The sequence below is a fragment of the Ranitomeya imitator genome, chromosome 4 (genome assembly GCF_032444005.1).
Source record: "Ranitomeya imitator isolate aRanImi1 chromosome 4, aRanImi1.pri, whole genome shotgun sequence".
Lineage (NCBI taxonomy): Eukaryota > Metazoa > Chordata > Amphibia > Anura > Dendrobatidae > Ranitomeya > Ranitomeya imitator.
The window spans coordinates 310,149,264-310,163,487 of record NC_091285.1 but is presented as its reverse complement, the minus strand read 5'-3'; the positions used below and the strand labels follow the sequence as shown (position 1 = coordinate 310,163,487).

General features: G+C 41.0%; 1 protein-coding gene across 2 annotated transcripts in view; it reads left to right on the top strand.

Annotated features, from left to right (window-relative positions):
* TFEC (transcription factor EC) overlaps positions 1-14,224 on the top strand; it is a 199,131-nt gene that overhangs the window by 170,965 nt on the left and 13,942 nt on the right. For both annotated transcript variants that reach the window (XM_069764837.1, XM_069764836.1), the window contains exon 4: positions 5,354-5,474. In XM_069764837.1, coding sequence (XP_069620938.1) covers positions 5,354-5,474 — 121 coding nt within the window. The remainder of the gene's footprint in view (positions 1-5,353; positions 5,475-14,224) is intronic.

Sequence of the window (14,224 nt, the reverse complement as noted above, 5' to 3'; positions counted from 1 at the left end):
ACTAGCGGGGGTGCCGGTGGACATGGCAGACTGAGAGACGGTGGGAGATGGTATTGTTGCCGCCGGTGCCCTAGATGCAGTGTTTCCTACTACGAAACTGGTGATTCCCTGACCCTGACTGCTTTGGCCTGGCAAAGATACCTGCACAGATACAGCAGGTGGTGCGCTAAATGGTGGTCCTACACTGCCGGAAGGGATGTTGCGTTGATGACTAGCTTCATTGGCCGAGGGTGCAACAACCTTAAGGGACGTTTGGTAGTTAGTCCAAGCTTTCAAATGCATGGTGGTTAAATGTCTATGCATGCAACTAGTATTGAGACTTTTCAGATTCTGACCTCTGCTTAAGGAAGTAGAACATTTTTGACAGATGACTTTGCGCTGATCAATTGGATGTTGTTTAAAAAAATGCCAGACTGCACTCTTTCTAGCATCGGATACCTTTTCAGGCATTGCAGACTGAGCTTTAACCGGATGGCCACGCTGTCCTCCACCAGGTTTTGGCTTTGCCACGCGTTTTGGGCAAGATACGGGCCCGGCAGATGGAACCTGTGGCGATGTTGATGCCTGCTGCGGCCCCTCCTCCTCCTCTGCTTCAGAACTGCTGCCGCCTGCACCCTGTTCCCCCAATGGCTGCCAATCGGGGTCAAGAACTGGGTCATCTAATAACTCTTCTTGTACCTCCTGCGCAACTTCGTCTGTGTCACCGTGTCGTTCGGTGGTATAGCGTTCGTGATGGGGCAACATAGTCTCATCAGGGTCTGATTCTTGATCAGCACCCTGCGAGGGCAATGTTGTGGTCTGAGTCAAAGGACCAGCATAGTAGTCTGGCTGTGGCTGTGCGTCAGTGCACTCCATGTCAGATTCAATTTGTAATGGGCATGGACTGTTAACTGGTTCACTTTCTAAGCCAGGGACGGTATGTGTAAAGAGCTCCATGGAGTAACCCGTTGTGTCGCCTGCTGCATTCTTCTCTGTTGTTGTTTTTGCTGAAGAGGACAAGGAAGTGACTTGTCCCTGACCGTGAACATCCACTAACGACGCGCTGCTTTTACTTTTACCAGTTTCACGAGAGGAGGCAAAAGAGCTAGAGGCTGAGTCAGCAAGATAAGCCAAAACTTGCTCTTGCTGCTCCGGCTTTAAAAGCGGTTTTCCTAATCCCAGAAAAGGGAGCGTTCGAGGCCTTGTGTAGCCGGACGACGAACCTGGCTCCACAGCTCCAGACTTAGGTGCAATATTTTTTTCCCCACGACCACCTGATGCTCCACCACTACCACTACCCTCATTACCAGCTGACAATGAACGCCCCCGGCCACGACCTCTTCCACTAGACTTCCTCATTGTTTTAAAAACGTAACCAAACTAACGTTATTTGTTGCAGTCACACAACTTACACGGTGAGCTATAACTTCAGTATGATTTAGCTACCCCTTTACAGGTTGGTGAGACCACAGCGAAAATCAGGCCCAATGTTACACACTCTTTTTTTGGTGGCTGCAAATTAGAGAGATGCCCCACACGCAGGACTGTCACTGAAGCACAAATGTTAATATTAATGTCACACTATTATTTTTTTTTTATTTTTATTTTTTTCAGGAACACTTTAGAAACCCCCCAAAAAAAAAAAAATAGATTTTTGCAGGGAGAATTTAGAAAACAAATGTAACAAACTATATGCTTTCTATGGGCCACTGAGTGAGAGATGACGCACACAGGAATCAGGAGTGGCACACAAGCCCAGAGGCCAATATTTTTCTACCAATGATTGATGGAGTTATTTTCTCTGGTAGATTTTGGAACCCAAATCAAGGAAAAAAAATATAGGCTTTCTATGGACCACAATTGGAGAGAGAGAGAGAGAGAGAGAGAGAGAGAGAGAGAGATGGCACACCCAGGAGTCAAGACTGGCACACAAGCAGAAAGGCCAATATTAATCTCCCATTTTTTTGGGGGGTTTGTTTTTTTTTTTTTTTTTTTTTTTTTTTTCAGGGAGACTTTAGAAAAAAAAATAATAAAAAAAATATGATTTTATCAGGAAGAATTTAGAAACCAAATAAAATAAAATTATTTTTTCAGGGAGAATTTATAAAACAAATAAAAACAAAAATAGGCGTTCTATGGCCCACTGACTGAGAGATGACGCACACAGGAGTCAGGAGTGGCACACAAGCCCAGAGGCCAATATTTTTCTACCAATGATTGATGTAGTTATTTTCTCTGGTAGATTTTGGAACCCAAATCAAGGAAAAAAAATATAGGCTTTCTATGGACCACAATTGGAGAGAGAGAGAGAGAGAGATGGCACACCCAGGAGTCAAGACTGGCACACAAGCAGAAAGGCCAATATTAATCTCCCACTGTTTTTTTTGTTTGTTTGTTTTTTTTTTTTTTTTCAGGGAGACTTTAGAAAAAAAAATAATAAAAAAAATATGATTTTATCAGGAAGAATTTAGAAACCAAATAAAATAAAATGATTTTTTCAGGGAGAATTTATAAAACAAATAAAAACAAAAATAGGCGTTCTATGGCCCACTGACTGAGAGATGACGCACACAGGAGTCAGGAGTGGCACACAAACCCAGAGGCCAATATTTTTCTACCAATGATTGATGTAGTTATTTTCTCTGGTAGATTTTAGAACCCAAATCAAGGAAAAAAAATATAGGCTTTCTATGGACCACAATTGGAGAGAGAGAGAGAGAAAGAGAGAGAGAGATGGCACACCCAGGAGTCAAGACTGGCACACAAGCAGAAAGGCCAATATTAATCTCCCACTGTTTTTTTTGGTTGTTTTTTTTTTTTTTTTTTCAGGGAGACTTTAGAAAAAAAAATAATAAAAAAAATATGATTTTATCAGGAAGAATTTAGAAACCAAATAAAATAAAATGATTTTTTCAGGGAGAATTTATAAAACAAATAAAACCAAAAATAGGCGTTCTATGGCCCACTGACTGAGAGATGACGCACCCAGGAGTCAAGACTGGCACACAAGCAGAAAGGCCAATATTAATCTCCCACTGTTTTTTTTTTTTTTTTTCAGGGAGACTTTAGAAAAAAAAATAATAAAAAAAATATGATTTTATCAGGAAGAATTTAGAAACCAAATAAAATAAAATGATTTTTTCAGGGAGAATTTAGAAAACAAATAAAACCAAAAATAGGCGTTCTATGGCCCACTGACTGAGAGAGAGAGAGAGATGGAACGCTTAGTACTGGCACACAAGCCCAAAGGGCAATATTAATCTCCCTTTTTTTTTCCAGGGAGAATTTCTAAAACCCAAAAAAAAAAAAAATAGGCTTTCTATGGCCCACTATTTGTGAGAGAGATGGGACGCTCAGGACTGGCACAGATGGCACGCTCAGGACTGGCACAGAAGCCCAGAGGCCAATATTAATCTCCCTTTTTTTCTGGGAGAATTTATAAAACCAAAAAAATATTTAAATAGGCTTTCTATGGCCCACTATTTGTGAGAGAGATGGCACGCTCAGGACTGGCACAGATGGCACGCTCACAACTGGCACACAAGCCCAGAGGCCAATATTAATCTCCCTTTTTTCAGGGAAAATTTATAAAACCAAAAAAAAAATTAAATAGGCTTTCTATGGCCCACTATTTGTGAGAGAGATGGCACGCTCAGGACTGGCACAGATGGCACGCTCACAACTGGCACACAAGCCCAGAGGCCAATATTAATCTCCCTTTTTTCAGGGAAAATTTATAAAACAAAAAAAAAAATTAAATAGGCTTTCTATGGCCCACTATTTGTGAGAGAGATGGCACGCTCAGGGCTGGCACAGATGGCACGCTCAGGACTGGCACACAAGCCCAGAGGCCAATATTAATCTCCCTTTTTTTCAGGGAGAATTTATAAAACCAAAAAAAAAATTAAATAGGCTTTCTATGGCCCACTATTTGTGAGAGAGATGGCACGCTCAGGGCTGGCACAGATGGCACGCTCAGGACTGGCACACAAGCCCAGAGGCCAATATTAATCTCCCTTTTTTCAGGGAGAATTTATAAAACCCCAAAAAAAATAAAATAGGCTTTCTATGGCCCACTATTTGTGAGAGAGATGGCACACTCAGGACTGGCACACAAGCCCAAAGGCCAATATTAATCTCCCACTGTATTTTTATCAGGGAGAATTTATACACCCCACAAAAAAAAATACAGAAAAATGAAAAGGCTTTCTATGGCCCACTATGTGAGAGAGATGGCACACACAGGGATGGCACTCTAGCAGAAATGCCAAATTGCCAATCTTAATCTCCCACCAAAAAAAAAAAAAAAAAAAAAACAGGGAATGTCCTACAATTACTATCTCCCTGCCTGCAGTAATCTCAGCCAGGTATGGCAGGCAGCTACTATCTCCCTGCCTGCAGTAATCTCAGCCAGGTATGGCAGGCAGCAATAAGGAGTGGACTGATGCACAAATGAAATAAAAAGTGTGGACAAACAAAAAAGATAGCTGTGCAGAAAGGAAGGAACAAGAGGATTTGTGCTTTGAAAAAAGCAGTTGGTTTGCACAGCGGCGTACACACAGCAATGCAGCTATCAGGGAGCCTTCTAGGGCAGCCCAATGAGCTACAGCGCTGAGGGGAAAAAAAAAAAAAAAAAACTTCCACTGTCCCTGCACACCGAGGGTGGTGTTGGACAGTGCAAATCGCTGCAGCACAAGCGGTTTTGTGGTTAATGGACCCTGCCTAACGCTATCCCTGCTTCTGACAAAGCGGCAGCAACCTCTCCCTAAGCTCAGATCAGCAGAAGTAAGATGGCGGTCGGCGGGAACGCCTCTTTATAGCCCCTGTGACGTCGCAGACAGCAAGCCAATCACTGCAATGCCCTTCTCTAAGATGGTGGGGACCAGGACCTATGTCATCACGCTGCCCACACTCTGCGTTTACCTTCATTGGCTGAGAAATGGCGCTTTTCGCGTCATTGAAACGCGACTTTGGCGCGAAAGTCGCGTACCGCATGGCCGACCCCGCACAGGGGTCGGATCGGGTTTCATGAAACCCCGACTTAGCCAAAAGTCGGCGACTTTTGAAAATGTTCGACCCGTTTCGCTCAACCCTACTCCCCATGTTTACGTCAGTTCGTCCGGGTTTTCCGGTTTCCTCCCACACTCCAAAGACATAGGGGGTAATTAGATTGTGACCCCAATGGAGACAATAATTACAAAGTCTGAAAAGCACTGCAGAATATTTTGGTGCTATGTAAACAAGGATAGAAATAGTAAATGGGTTAGCTTTAATATAAGATCTTTATTCTGTATAAAATGTACATGTTATGTTGCAATATTATAAAAATTTGTTTATATCACAGTGTTTAAGCGTTAGGATCTTTCTTTTTCAGCTTCCATTATCCAGTGGCAATTTTGATGTTTATAACACTGACCAAAGCATTTGCACCTCTGCGATGGGACTGTCCAACACATCTTGTACAGCGAGTAACGGTGTAAAGAGTGAAGTTACAGGTAAATGAATGAGTTTATATAAAATTTGCCTCATTCACAATATACATGCTTTAATACATGGTCATAAAGACAAAATATAAAAATAAATTTCATTTTATGATTGTTAAATTACAGTATTGATTATTATTTTCAGAATAATTAATCAAAATATTTTAAAGCCAATATATTTATATATGGCAGTTCACTTATGGTTGCTTTCTGTTGTGAAACAATTGTATTTAATATGCATAGTATATAATAAACTTTAAAATTCATATAACAAGTCCATAGGGCATTACTATGGCCTCGATTACTGACCTGCTTGGTAACCTTTGTGCTGGTACCACCAGAGGGCTCTATGTTTTACTATTGAGTAAATGCTTCTAGGTGTTAGGGATAGCAGAACGCACCAAATAATATAAAGGGAAATATGAAGTACGTTCGCAGCCCGGGGTCCACCATGCAGAGATGGAACCTGCTGCTGAGTAATGGCGGATGAACACTTGCTCACTCGTGGGGTAGACTTCACCCAGTGTGGATGGAAGCAAACTCTGTTGCTTCACAGAGTCGCTTAAATGAACACTGTGACCTGTTAGTAGTCACAGGGTGCAGCTGGTGGATGCTGGTAGGATCCCTTGGATGCTGGTGGGATCCCTATGATTCACCCCCTCTATGCAGGTGATTGGACTCACTCGGACCCTCGGTGGCGTTTGAGCCCGCGCCTGAGGACGCCCTGAGTCAGATGCTGAGTCCAAACGAGAGTTCCCACCCTACACTGACCGGTTGTCAGAACTAACTAAATATTTACCGCACAGAGTGTGTACAGTGCCGCTCTGGTGGATGCCACTAACCACCCTAACTAGGGCTAGGAAAGCGCACTGGTTGTGCACGGCACGCACTTGTGGTAGCTGCTAATTGATGCAGTAATTCGTGTCTAGTGCTGGATGGCACAGTCTGGCGCTAGGTAGCTCAATCACCCAAGAACTTTCAACAACACTAGGGATGGGAACGATTAAGGAGCTTTCACCAGTTTCAGTCATACCTCCACACACACACACAATTTCAGATTTATACTAGCGCATGGCCAAGCGGCCATGCAAACCTTTTATTTCTGTAGCCTTCCAGGACCTTTCTAGTGATCCAATCGGAGCAGCTACAGGACCTGAGCATGTGACCCCGACCTCCAATGAGAGGTCATCCAGTGGGCATGCTCAGTAGAAGAAAGCAGGACTTAGTCCCTGGAACGTCTGCTCACCGCTGATCAGTGCTGGTTACAAAGGCTGAGCCTGGAAAGGCCGCTGTAACCAAACACACAGTATCTGCTTGAGCCAGACGCTGGGACCGATGTCTCTGCTGAGCAGGCTCCACTGCAGCTGGAAGAGAATGGGAGACCGCAGCGGACACGGTTCGAGATTCCCCCTGTCCAGCAGCGGAAACTCAACACCTAACACTAGGGTAGCTCATTTTTATAATTTACGTGTCACAATTTTATTTTTATTATAGTTCCATAATATGGTCATGTGACTCAAGTATTTTATATATAGAAAAGCATATGCTAATGGAAAAATAGCTTTTTATGGGGCTTATTGTACAAACAGTAATAACATTACCGAAAATGTAATTTAGCACTACTAAATTATTTCATGGGCTCTGAAGCAAATGGGGGTTGTTTGATATTATTATTTGCATCTGCTTTAAAGCATCTGTAACAGTGTGGGCATTTAGACCTCAATTTCTCAAAATCAGCAATTTTCACTGTCATGAAGAACTCAGATGCTCCAGATTCATTAAGAGGTGTCCTCATCAGTGACTGGAGTACAATTTTTGAGGTAATGAATGCAACAGCTCGCAATGCCCTGTCCTGCTAAAGTTCAGTCCACTTTGGTGGAGCTGGGAGAAATTTTCGTGAAAAATCTAAGTTGCGCAAAAAAATGGCAAAGTATTTCACACCAGAATGTTTGCAAAATTGCTTTGATGAACCAGACCCTTAGTTTGGTCAACACTTTTCAAAAATTTCCCTAATTTATTGACGCCTGTACCGATGAATGGGATACATTAGTTATATACGACTGGGCGTATAAGACGACCCCCAACTTTTCCATATAAAATATAGGGTTTGGGATATACTCACCGTATAAGACGGGGGTCATCTTATATGCCCAGTCATCTTATACAGTGTGTGTGGTCGCATGACCGTGATGTCATCTAAGGTCCTTCGCTCAATGCATCCTTAGGAACAGAGGCCGCCGCTTGCACTGCTGAGAGCCGGGGGCCGTCAGAGGGTAAATACATCCCATATTTTTTATTTTTACTTTTTTTTACATGAATATGGAGTCTCCTCTCCTCCAGACCCTGGGAACCATCCAGGACAGCTCCCTGCACATGCCGTACCTGGCGTATAAGACGACCCCTGACTTTTGAGATGATTTTCAGGGGTTAAAAAGTTGTCTTATACGTTGGAAAATATGGTATATATTGCTATTAAAAGAGATGAGCAAATTAGGCAAGATTCCAATTTGCCTGTTTTTGGTGATTTTCCTAGAAAATTTCATTTGCAGAAAAGTTATTCTCTGCAATATATATATCCTTTATTATGGTCTGGGATCTCTCCAGACTCAGATTATAATAAATGTAAGAGGTAAAAAGTAAAAAAATCCTTATACTGCTCATCTTTCTGGCCCCTCCTCTCCTTACCATCATTGTCTGATCACCGCCACTAGAGCTTAAATCCCCAGGCCTTTGAAGCAAGGCCGGGACTTCTGGCTCCAATGATGTCTGACAGAGTGAGCCGAGGGTCCAGGAGATGTCAGCAATAAGATGAATATAAGTATTTTATTTTCTTTCTAACCTGTTTATGGTCATTTATGGTTCAGAAAAATGGGGGCCACTGATCACCATTTTGCTGAATCCGACTGATGCAAACTGCAGATTTTTGTCGAATTCGAGTAGAATTCAATTTGGTTAGAATATATTCATTCATTTCTAGTTAATAAGTATATTTTGTCAAATTGTCCTATTTGGGTTTTAAAAATTATTTTAATAATCACTGAATGTTTGTCTAAAAATTAGGATGTTTTGTTATGTTGAACTCAAACACATAAAGTCCTTGGGAATAAATCTGAATAATATGCAAATTATTGTATTTTTATTCTTATCCCCTTTGAAAAAAAATCAAAAAAGTTGAAATGTCAAAATTATCAATTTACAGTAAAGCGAAAATCAGGTGCACTGAATATTAGGGCAGCGGCTTATTAGCAAAGTGAGTTGCAGCACATAATAGAATTTGGTAAGAAATACTAGTAAATGTTCCCCAAACTTCCTGCTATTTATTTCCCATTATCTCCATTATACTTACATTTCGACGGATAAAAATGGGCTATGCGCTAACTGTAAATAGATTAAATAGATTTTTTTCACATATGTATTGGAGTGCTTATTTATGTATAACCTTTTTTAAATGGAATCCTGAACACCATTAATTTAAAATTTAGTACCAATATTCAGAATTCACCCATTCTTTGTTAGACAAGTTTGAATTACAATAATCAGAAAAAAGGGAGTTATGCTTTATTATTATTATTTATTATTATAGTGCGATTTATTCCATGGCACTTTACGTGTGAAAAGGGGTATAAATAATAAAAAGCAAGTACAATAATAATGAAGCAATACAGGTTCATGAAACAACACAAGTTACCGACTGGTAGAGAAGGAGAGAGGACCTTTCCTCTGAGGGCTTAAGGTACCGTCACACATAATGATATCGTTAACGATATCGTTGCTTTTTGTGACGTAACAACGATATCATTAAGGAAATCGTTATGTGTGACAGCGACCAACGATCAGGCCCCTGCCGTGTGTGACGCCGATCCAGCGATGTCTTCACTGGTAACCAGGGTAAACATCGGGTTGCTAAGCGCAGGGCCGCGCTTAGTAACCCGATGTTTACCCTGGTTACCAGCGTAAACGTTAAAAAAACAAACACTACATACTTACCTTCAGCTGTCTGTCCCTGGCGCTCTGCTTCTCTGCACTCTTCCTGCATCCTGTGTCAGCGCCGGCCAGCCGGAAAGCACAGCGGTGATGTCACCGCTCTGCTTTCCGGCTGACCGGCGCTGACAGTGCAGAGGAAAGCAGAGCGCCGGAGGACAGACAGCTGAAGGTAAGTATGTAGTGTTTGTTTTTTTAACGTTTATGTTGGTAACCATGGTAAACATCGGGTTACTAAGCGCGGCCCTGCGCTTAGTAACCCGATGTTTACCCTGGTTACCGGGGACCTCGGGATCGTTGGTCGCTGGAGAGCTGTCTGTGTGACAGCTCTCCAGCGACCAAACAGCGACGCTGCAGTGATCGACATCGTTGTCGGTATCGCTGCAGCGTCGCTTAGTGTGACGGTACCCTTACAGTCTACAAGGGATGGGTGAAAATACAGTAGATGAGGGCAGAGCTGGTTGTGAAGCTGTATAGTGGCTCAATGGTTAATGCAGGTTGTTTTGGTCTGTTGGAAGAAGTGGGTCTTCAGGTTCCTTTTGAAGGTTTCCAAGGTAGGTGAGAGTATGACATTTGGGCTAGAGAGTTCCAAAGTAGGGGGGAGCACTGGAGAAATCTTGTATACAGTTGTGGGAAGAGGAGATAAGAGGGGAGTAGAGAAGGAGATCTTGTGAGGATCAGAGATTACGTGTAGGTAATGACTGGGAGACTAGGTCAGTGATGTAAAACATATTGGCTCTAGAGATGGGTGGATCTATTGGCATGACTCCGGTCAATCAATCAAGCAGGAGTTATAGACGTCTCAGCTAGGATGCTTTTCAGACCAGACCTTAAGGATTTACATAGAGCGTGGGAGAATTTCAAAAGGTTTTTGGGGGTGTAGAGGGGGAGTTGGGGGATTATATCCCTTTATTGAATGCAGCATAGGTGCTGATTAAGGTGCTAGCTTTAGTTCAGACATGAAATAACTGGTCACAGATTCCCTTTAATGACCTGGCGGATAGATTGGAGTTCTTTGAATCGATTCTCCTATATCTAATTGGCTCTATTATTTGAATTCATGCTTATTAACTCTAATTTTGTGCTCAGCCATATGAAGAATTCCCTTTAAGTGATAAATAAAGAAGATAGAATTCTAGAAAAGACAATGTGTGGCGAATAATTAATACACAAAAATGATCATTATTGGCCAAAATATTGATTTTTACACAGCAAAAAATGCTTCTAATTGTCCAATCACAATGGCACAAGTGTTTTACAACACTTACTATTTTGGTAAAGATAGGGCAAAGATCACCAAGCATGTTTATTCTGTCTTCTTAGTTTAGAAGCTCAAAAACAATGATGACCTTGTGATCAATATGAACATCATGCATTTCCATAATCAAATTATTTTGGGAAACACAAGATCCTTTCAAATGTTGGCCGCTGATCAACTGCATAAATTAATTATCTCCTATTAAATGTGTTTCATGATAGAACAATTGGCTTTTAAGAGCTTACAGAAAATCCATTCAATAAGTATCTATATTAACGGATTAACAGCTTGAAAAGTTACATTCAATTAGTACTCAACATTATGAACCTTTGACTGTTTATTAATGTCATGAAAAGGAAACACAGGATTCTTTCAGTGGAAATATTCAAGAAATCTGATTACAACTGAACTTGGGAATGCAGAAAACCCTCGCTAATGGATGATGGTTAAATACACTTTTTGTATGCGAAAGTACCATAAATCTTGACATCCTGATTAGCTCCCAGGAAAAATAAAGTTTTTTTTTCATGTATAATTATTTTCACAGTTGGCAGCAAAATGTTATCCTTTGTAGGCGGGTGTACATAAATTTGTTGGGTACAAGGAATAAAGCTGAATGCTATTGTTTTACTGCATAGTGTTTTGGTCATATCTGTAACTATAGAAATTGTTTTTCTCTTTTGCATTGACTTGGCAGTATATCATTTTCAATAGTAATGGCATAATGAGGTTCCATAACTTTTGGAAAAATATTCATTTTATATAGTAAAGTTATGTAAAATTAAAAAAGGTAGCTGCCATATAAAGGGAATATGGCAGTGGGTTTTTGCTATGTAATCTGAGGACAGCATAAGGTAGGGAGTAAAGGGACTCTGTCACCTGAATTTGGAGGGAACAATTTTCAGCCATAGGGGCGGGGTTTTTGGGTGTTTGATTCGCCCTTTCCTTACCCGCTGGCTGCATGCTGGCTGCAATATTGGATTGAAGTTCATTCTCTGTCCTCCATAGTACACGCCTGCGCAAGGCATGTACTATGGAGGACAGAGAATGAACTTCAATCCAATATTGCAGCCAGCGGGTAAGGAAAGGGTGAATCAAACACCCGAAAACCCCGCCCCTATGGCTAAAAATTGTTCCCTCCAAATTCAGGTGACAGAGTCCCTTTAAAACACAGAACTTAATAATGTGTCACTTCTCAATCTGTGTGCTATTTTTAGTCACAATGAAGGTTGTATCACCAGGACATTATCATTTCTTGTGACTAGCTAGTCCCATGCCTCCTGGTCTCACTCCGCCCCCACCTGTGATAAGCAGCTCAGTCTCTATAGACTATGTACATACAGAGCCTGGTGTGGATGTGGTCTTTTTTATGAGCTTTGCTTCATGATACATCTAAGGTTTCTGATTTTGTCATAACTACTGCACCCACAACACTCAGTGATACATCATTAAAATCAGGGTCTCTTTATCTACATCATGCTGCTGTGACATTAGGTAGCAAAAATCTGCTGACAAATTCCTTTTAACGCTGATGTCGGACTCCTTCCCCTTGATGTGAGCTCCTGCGGTGAGCCTACATCTTTCCGGGGACATGTCAGCTGTTTTAAACAGCCGACATGTGCCCGCCATAGCCGCAGGTGGAATCGCAATCCACCCGTGGCTATTAACCAGTTAAATGCCACTGCCAAACTTTGACAGCAGCATTTAAATCACGCTTCAAGCAATTGCGCTGGAAATACGCACACCGGTGACCCCGTCACATGATTGCAGGTCACTGGTGTGTTGTCATGACAACAGAAGGTCTCCTGGAGACCTCTATGGTTCTCAGTGCAGGTTTGCTGTGAGCGCCGCCCAATGGTCGGAGCTCAAAGCAGGTGAATAAATCTGCTATATAGAGGCGATCTGAACATCTCTATCGGTTTGTGGCAGCTTCTAGTCTCCTATGGAGACTATTGAAGCATGTCAAAAGTTAAAGAAAAATGTTTTTAGAAATGTAAAAAAATATATAAAAGTTCAAATCACCCCCCCTTTCGCCCCATTCAAAATAAAACAATTAAAATAAAATCAAACATACACATATTTGTTATCACCACATTCAGAATCGCCCAATCTATCAATAAAAAAAATTAGCCTGACCGCTAAACAGAGTAGCGAGAAAAAGTCAAAACGCCAAGATTATTTTTTTTGGTCACCGTGATATTGCATTAACATACAATAACGGGCGATCAAAAGATCGTATCTGCACGAATATGGTATCATTAAAAACGTCAGCTCAGCATGCAAAAAATAAGCCCTAACCCGACCTGAGATCGCAAAAAAACAGAGACAATTTGAGTATCGGAAAATGGCACGATGTTTTTTTAACAAAGTTTTGAATTTTTTTCCACTACTTAGATAAAAAAGAACCTAGACATGTTTAGTATCTATGAACGCGTAATGACCAGGAGAATCATAATGGCAGGTCAGTTTTAGCATTTAATGAACCTAGTAAAAAAGCCAGACAAAAAACAAGTGTGGGACTGCACTTTTTCTGCAATTTCACCACACTTGGAATTTATTTCCTGTTTTCTAGTACAAGTCATGGTAAAATCAATGGTGTCGTCCAAAAGTACAACTCGTCCCGCAAGAAACATGCCTTCACATGGCCATATTGACAGAAAAATAAAAAAGTGATGGCTCTGGGAAGGAGGGGAGCGAAAAATGAAAATGCAAAACCGATAAAAGCTCTGGAGGTTAATGGGATAAATTGAATGTATTACTTTTTTATATGTTTTTTGCAGCTTACTGTCCTAATTCACTATATTTGTATCATCAGTAGGTTAAGTTTTTGAGATAAATCATATTTCGTAATATATAAAGTAGATATAAATTTGTTGTACTGTATAAACATGTTGCATTTTTTTTTCAATTTTAAGTATGCTAAATATTTAATATTCCAAAAGGGGTATTTTGACATCATAAATGGTGTCTTCACTTAGCAACTTCCTATTTTCTAACGTGGAAAAATAATGCAAAAAAGTGACTTTTGCTTTGAAGGGCTCACTGTAAGCATATTTTACTATAAAAACTGTATTCTGATACCTAATACTGCATTTATACCTCTTAAAACAAAGACTATTTTTAATTTACATCTATTTCAAATTTCATAATGCTCACTTTTAGCTTACCGTGATGTTCAATTTGAATCCTGAGCATGCAGAGGAGTCTCATTTGGAATGTTATCAATGATGTCCACTCTAATGGCTGATCTCATTGTCTCTGGTAATGAGCATTCGCAGTTGTCTAGTTCAGCACTTGCTCATTTTTCATTCCTTCCTACTCATTCACCCACTATGCCCTCTTTACTACTAGCACGCAATGCCTTGCCAGGCTCAGAATGCTCCCACTGCCATACCATGCTTTTTTTTACTGAGCATGTGACTCGCATGCCCAGTCCAAGAAGAAAGCTGACTATCAGCTACGTTGCCAGCTCATAATCTCATCTCCATTGTCTAGCCAATTGAATTATGAGACAGTCATTTTG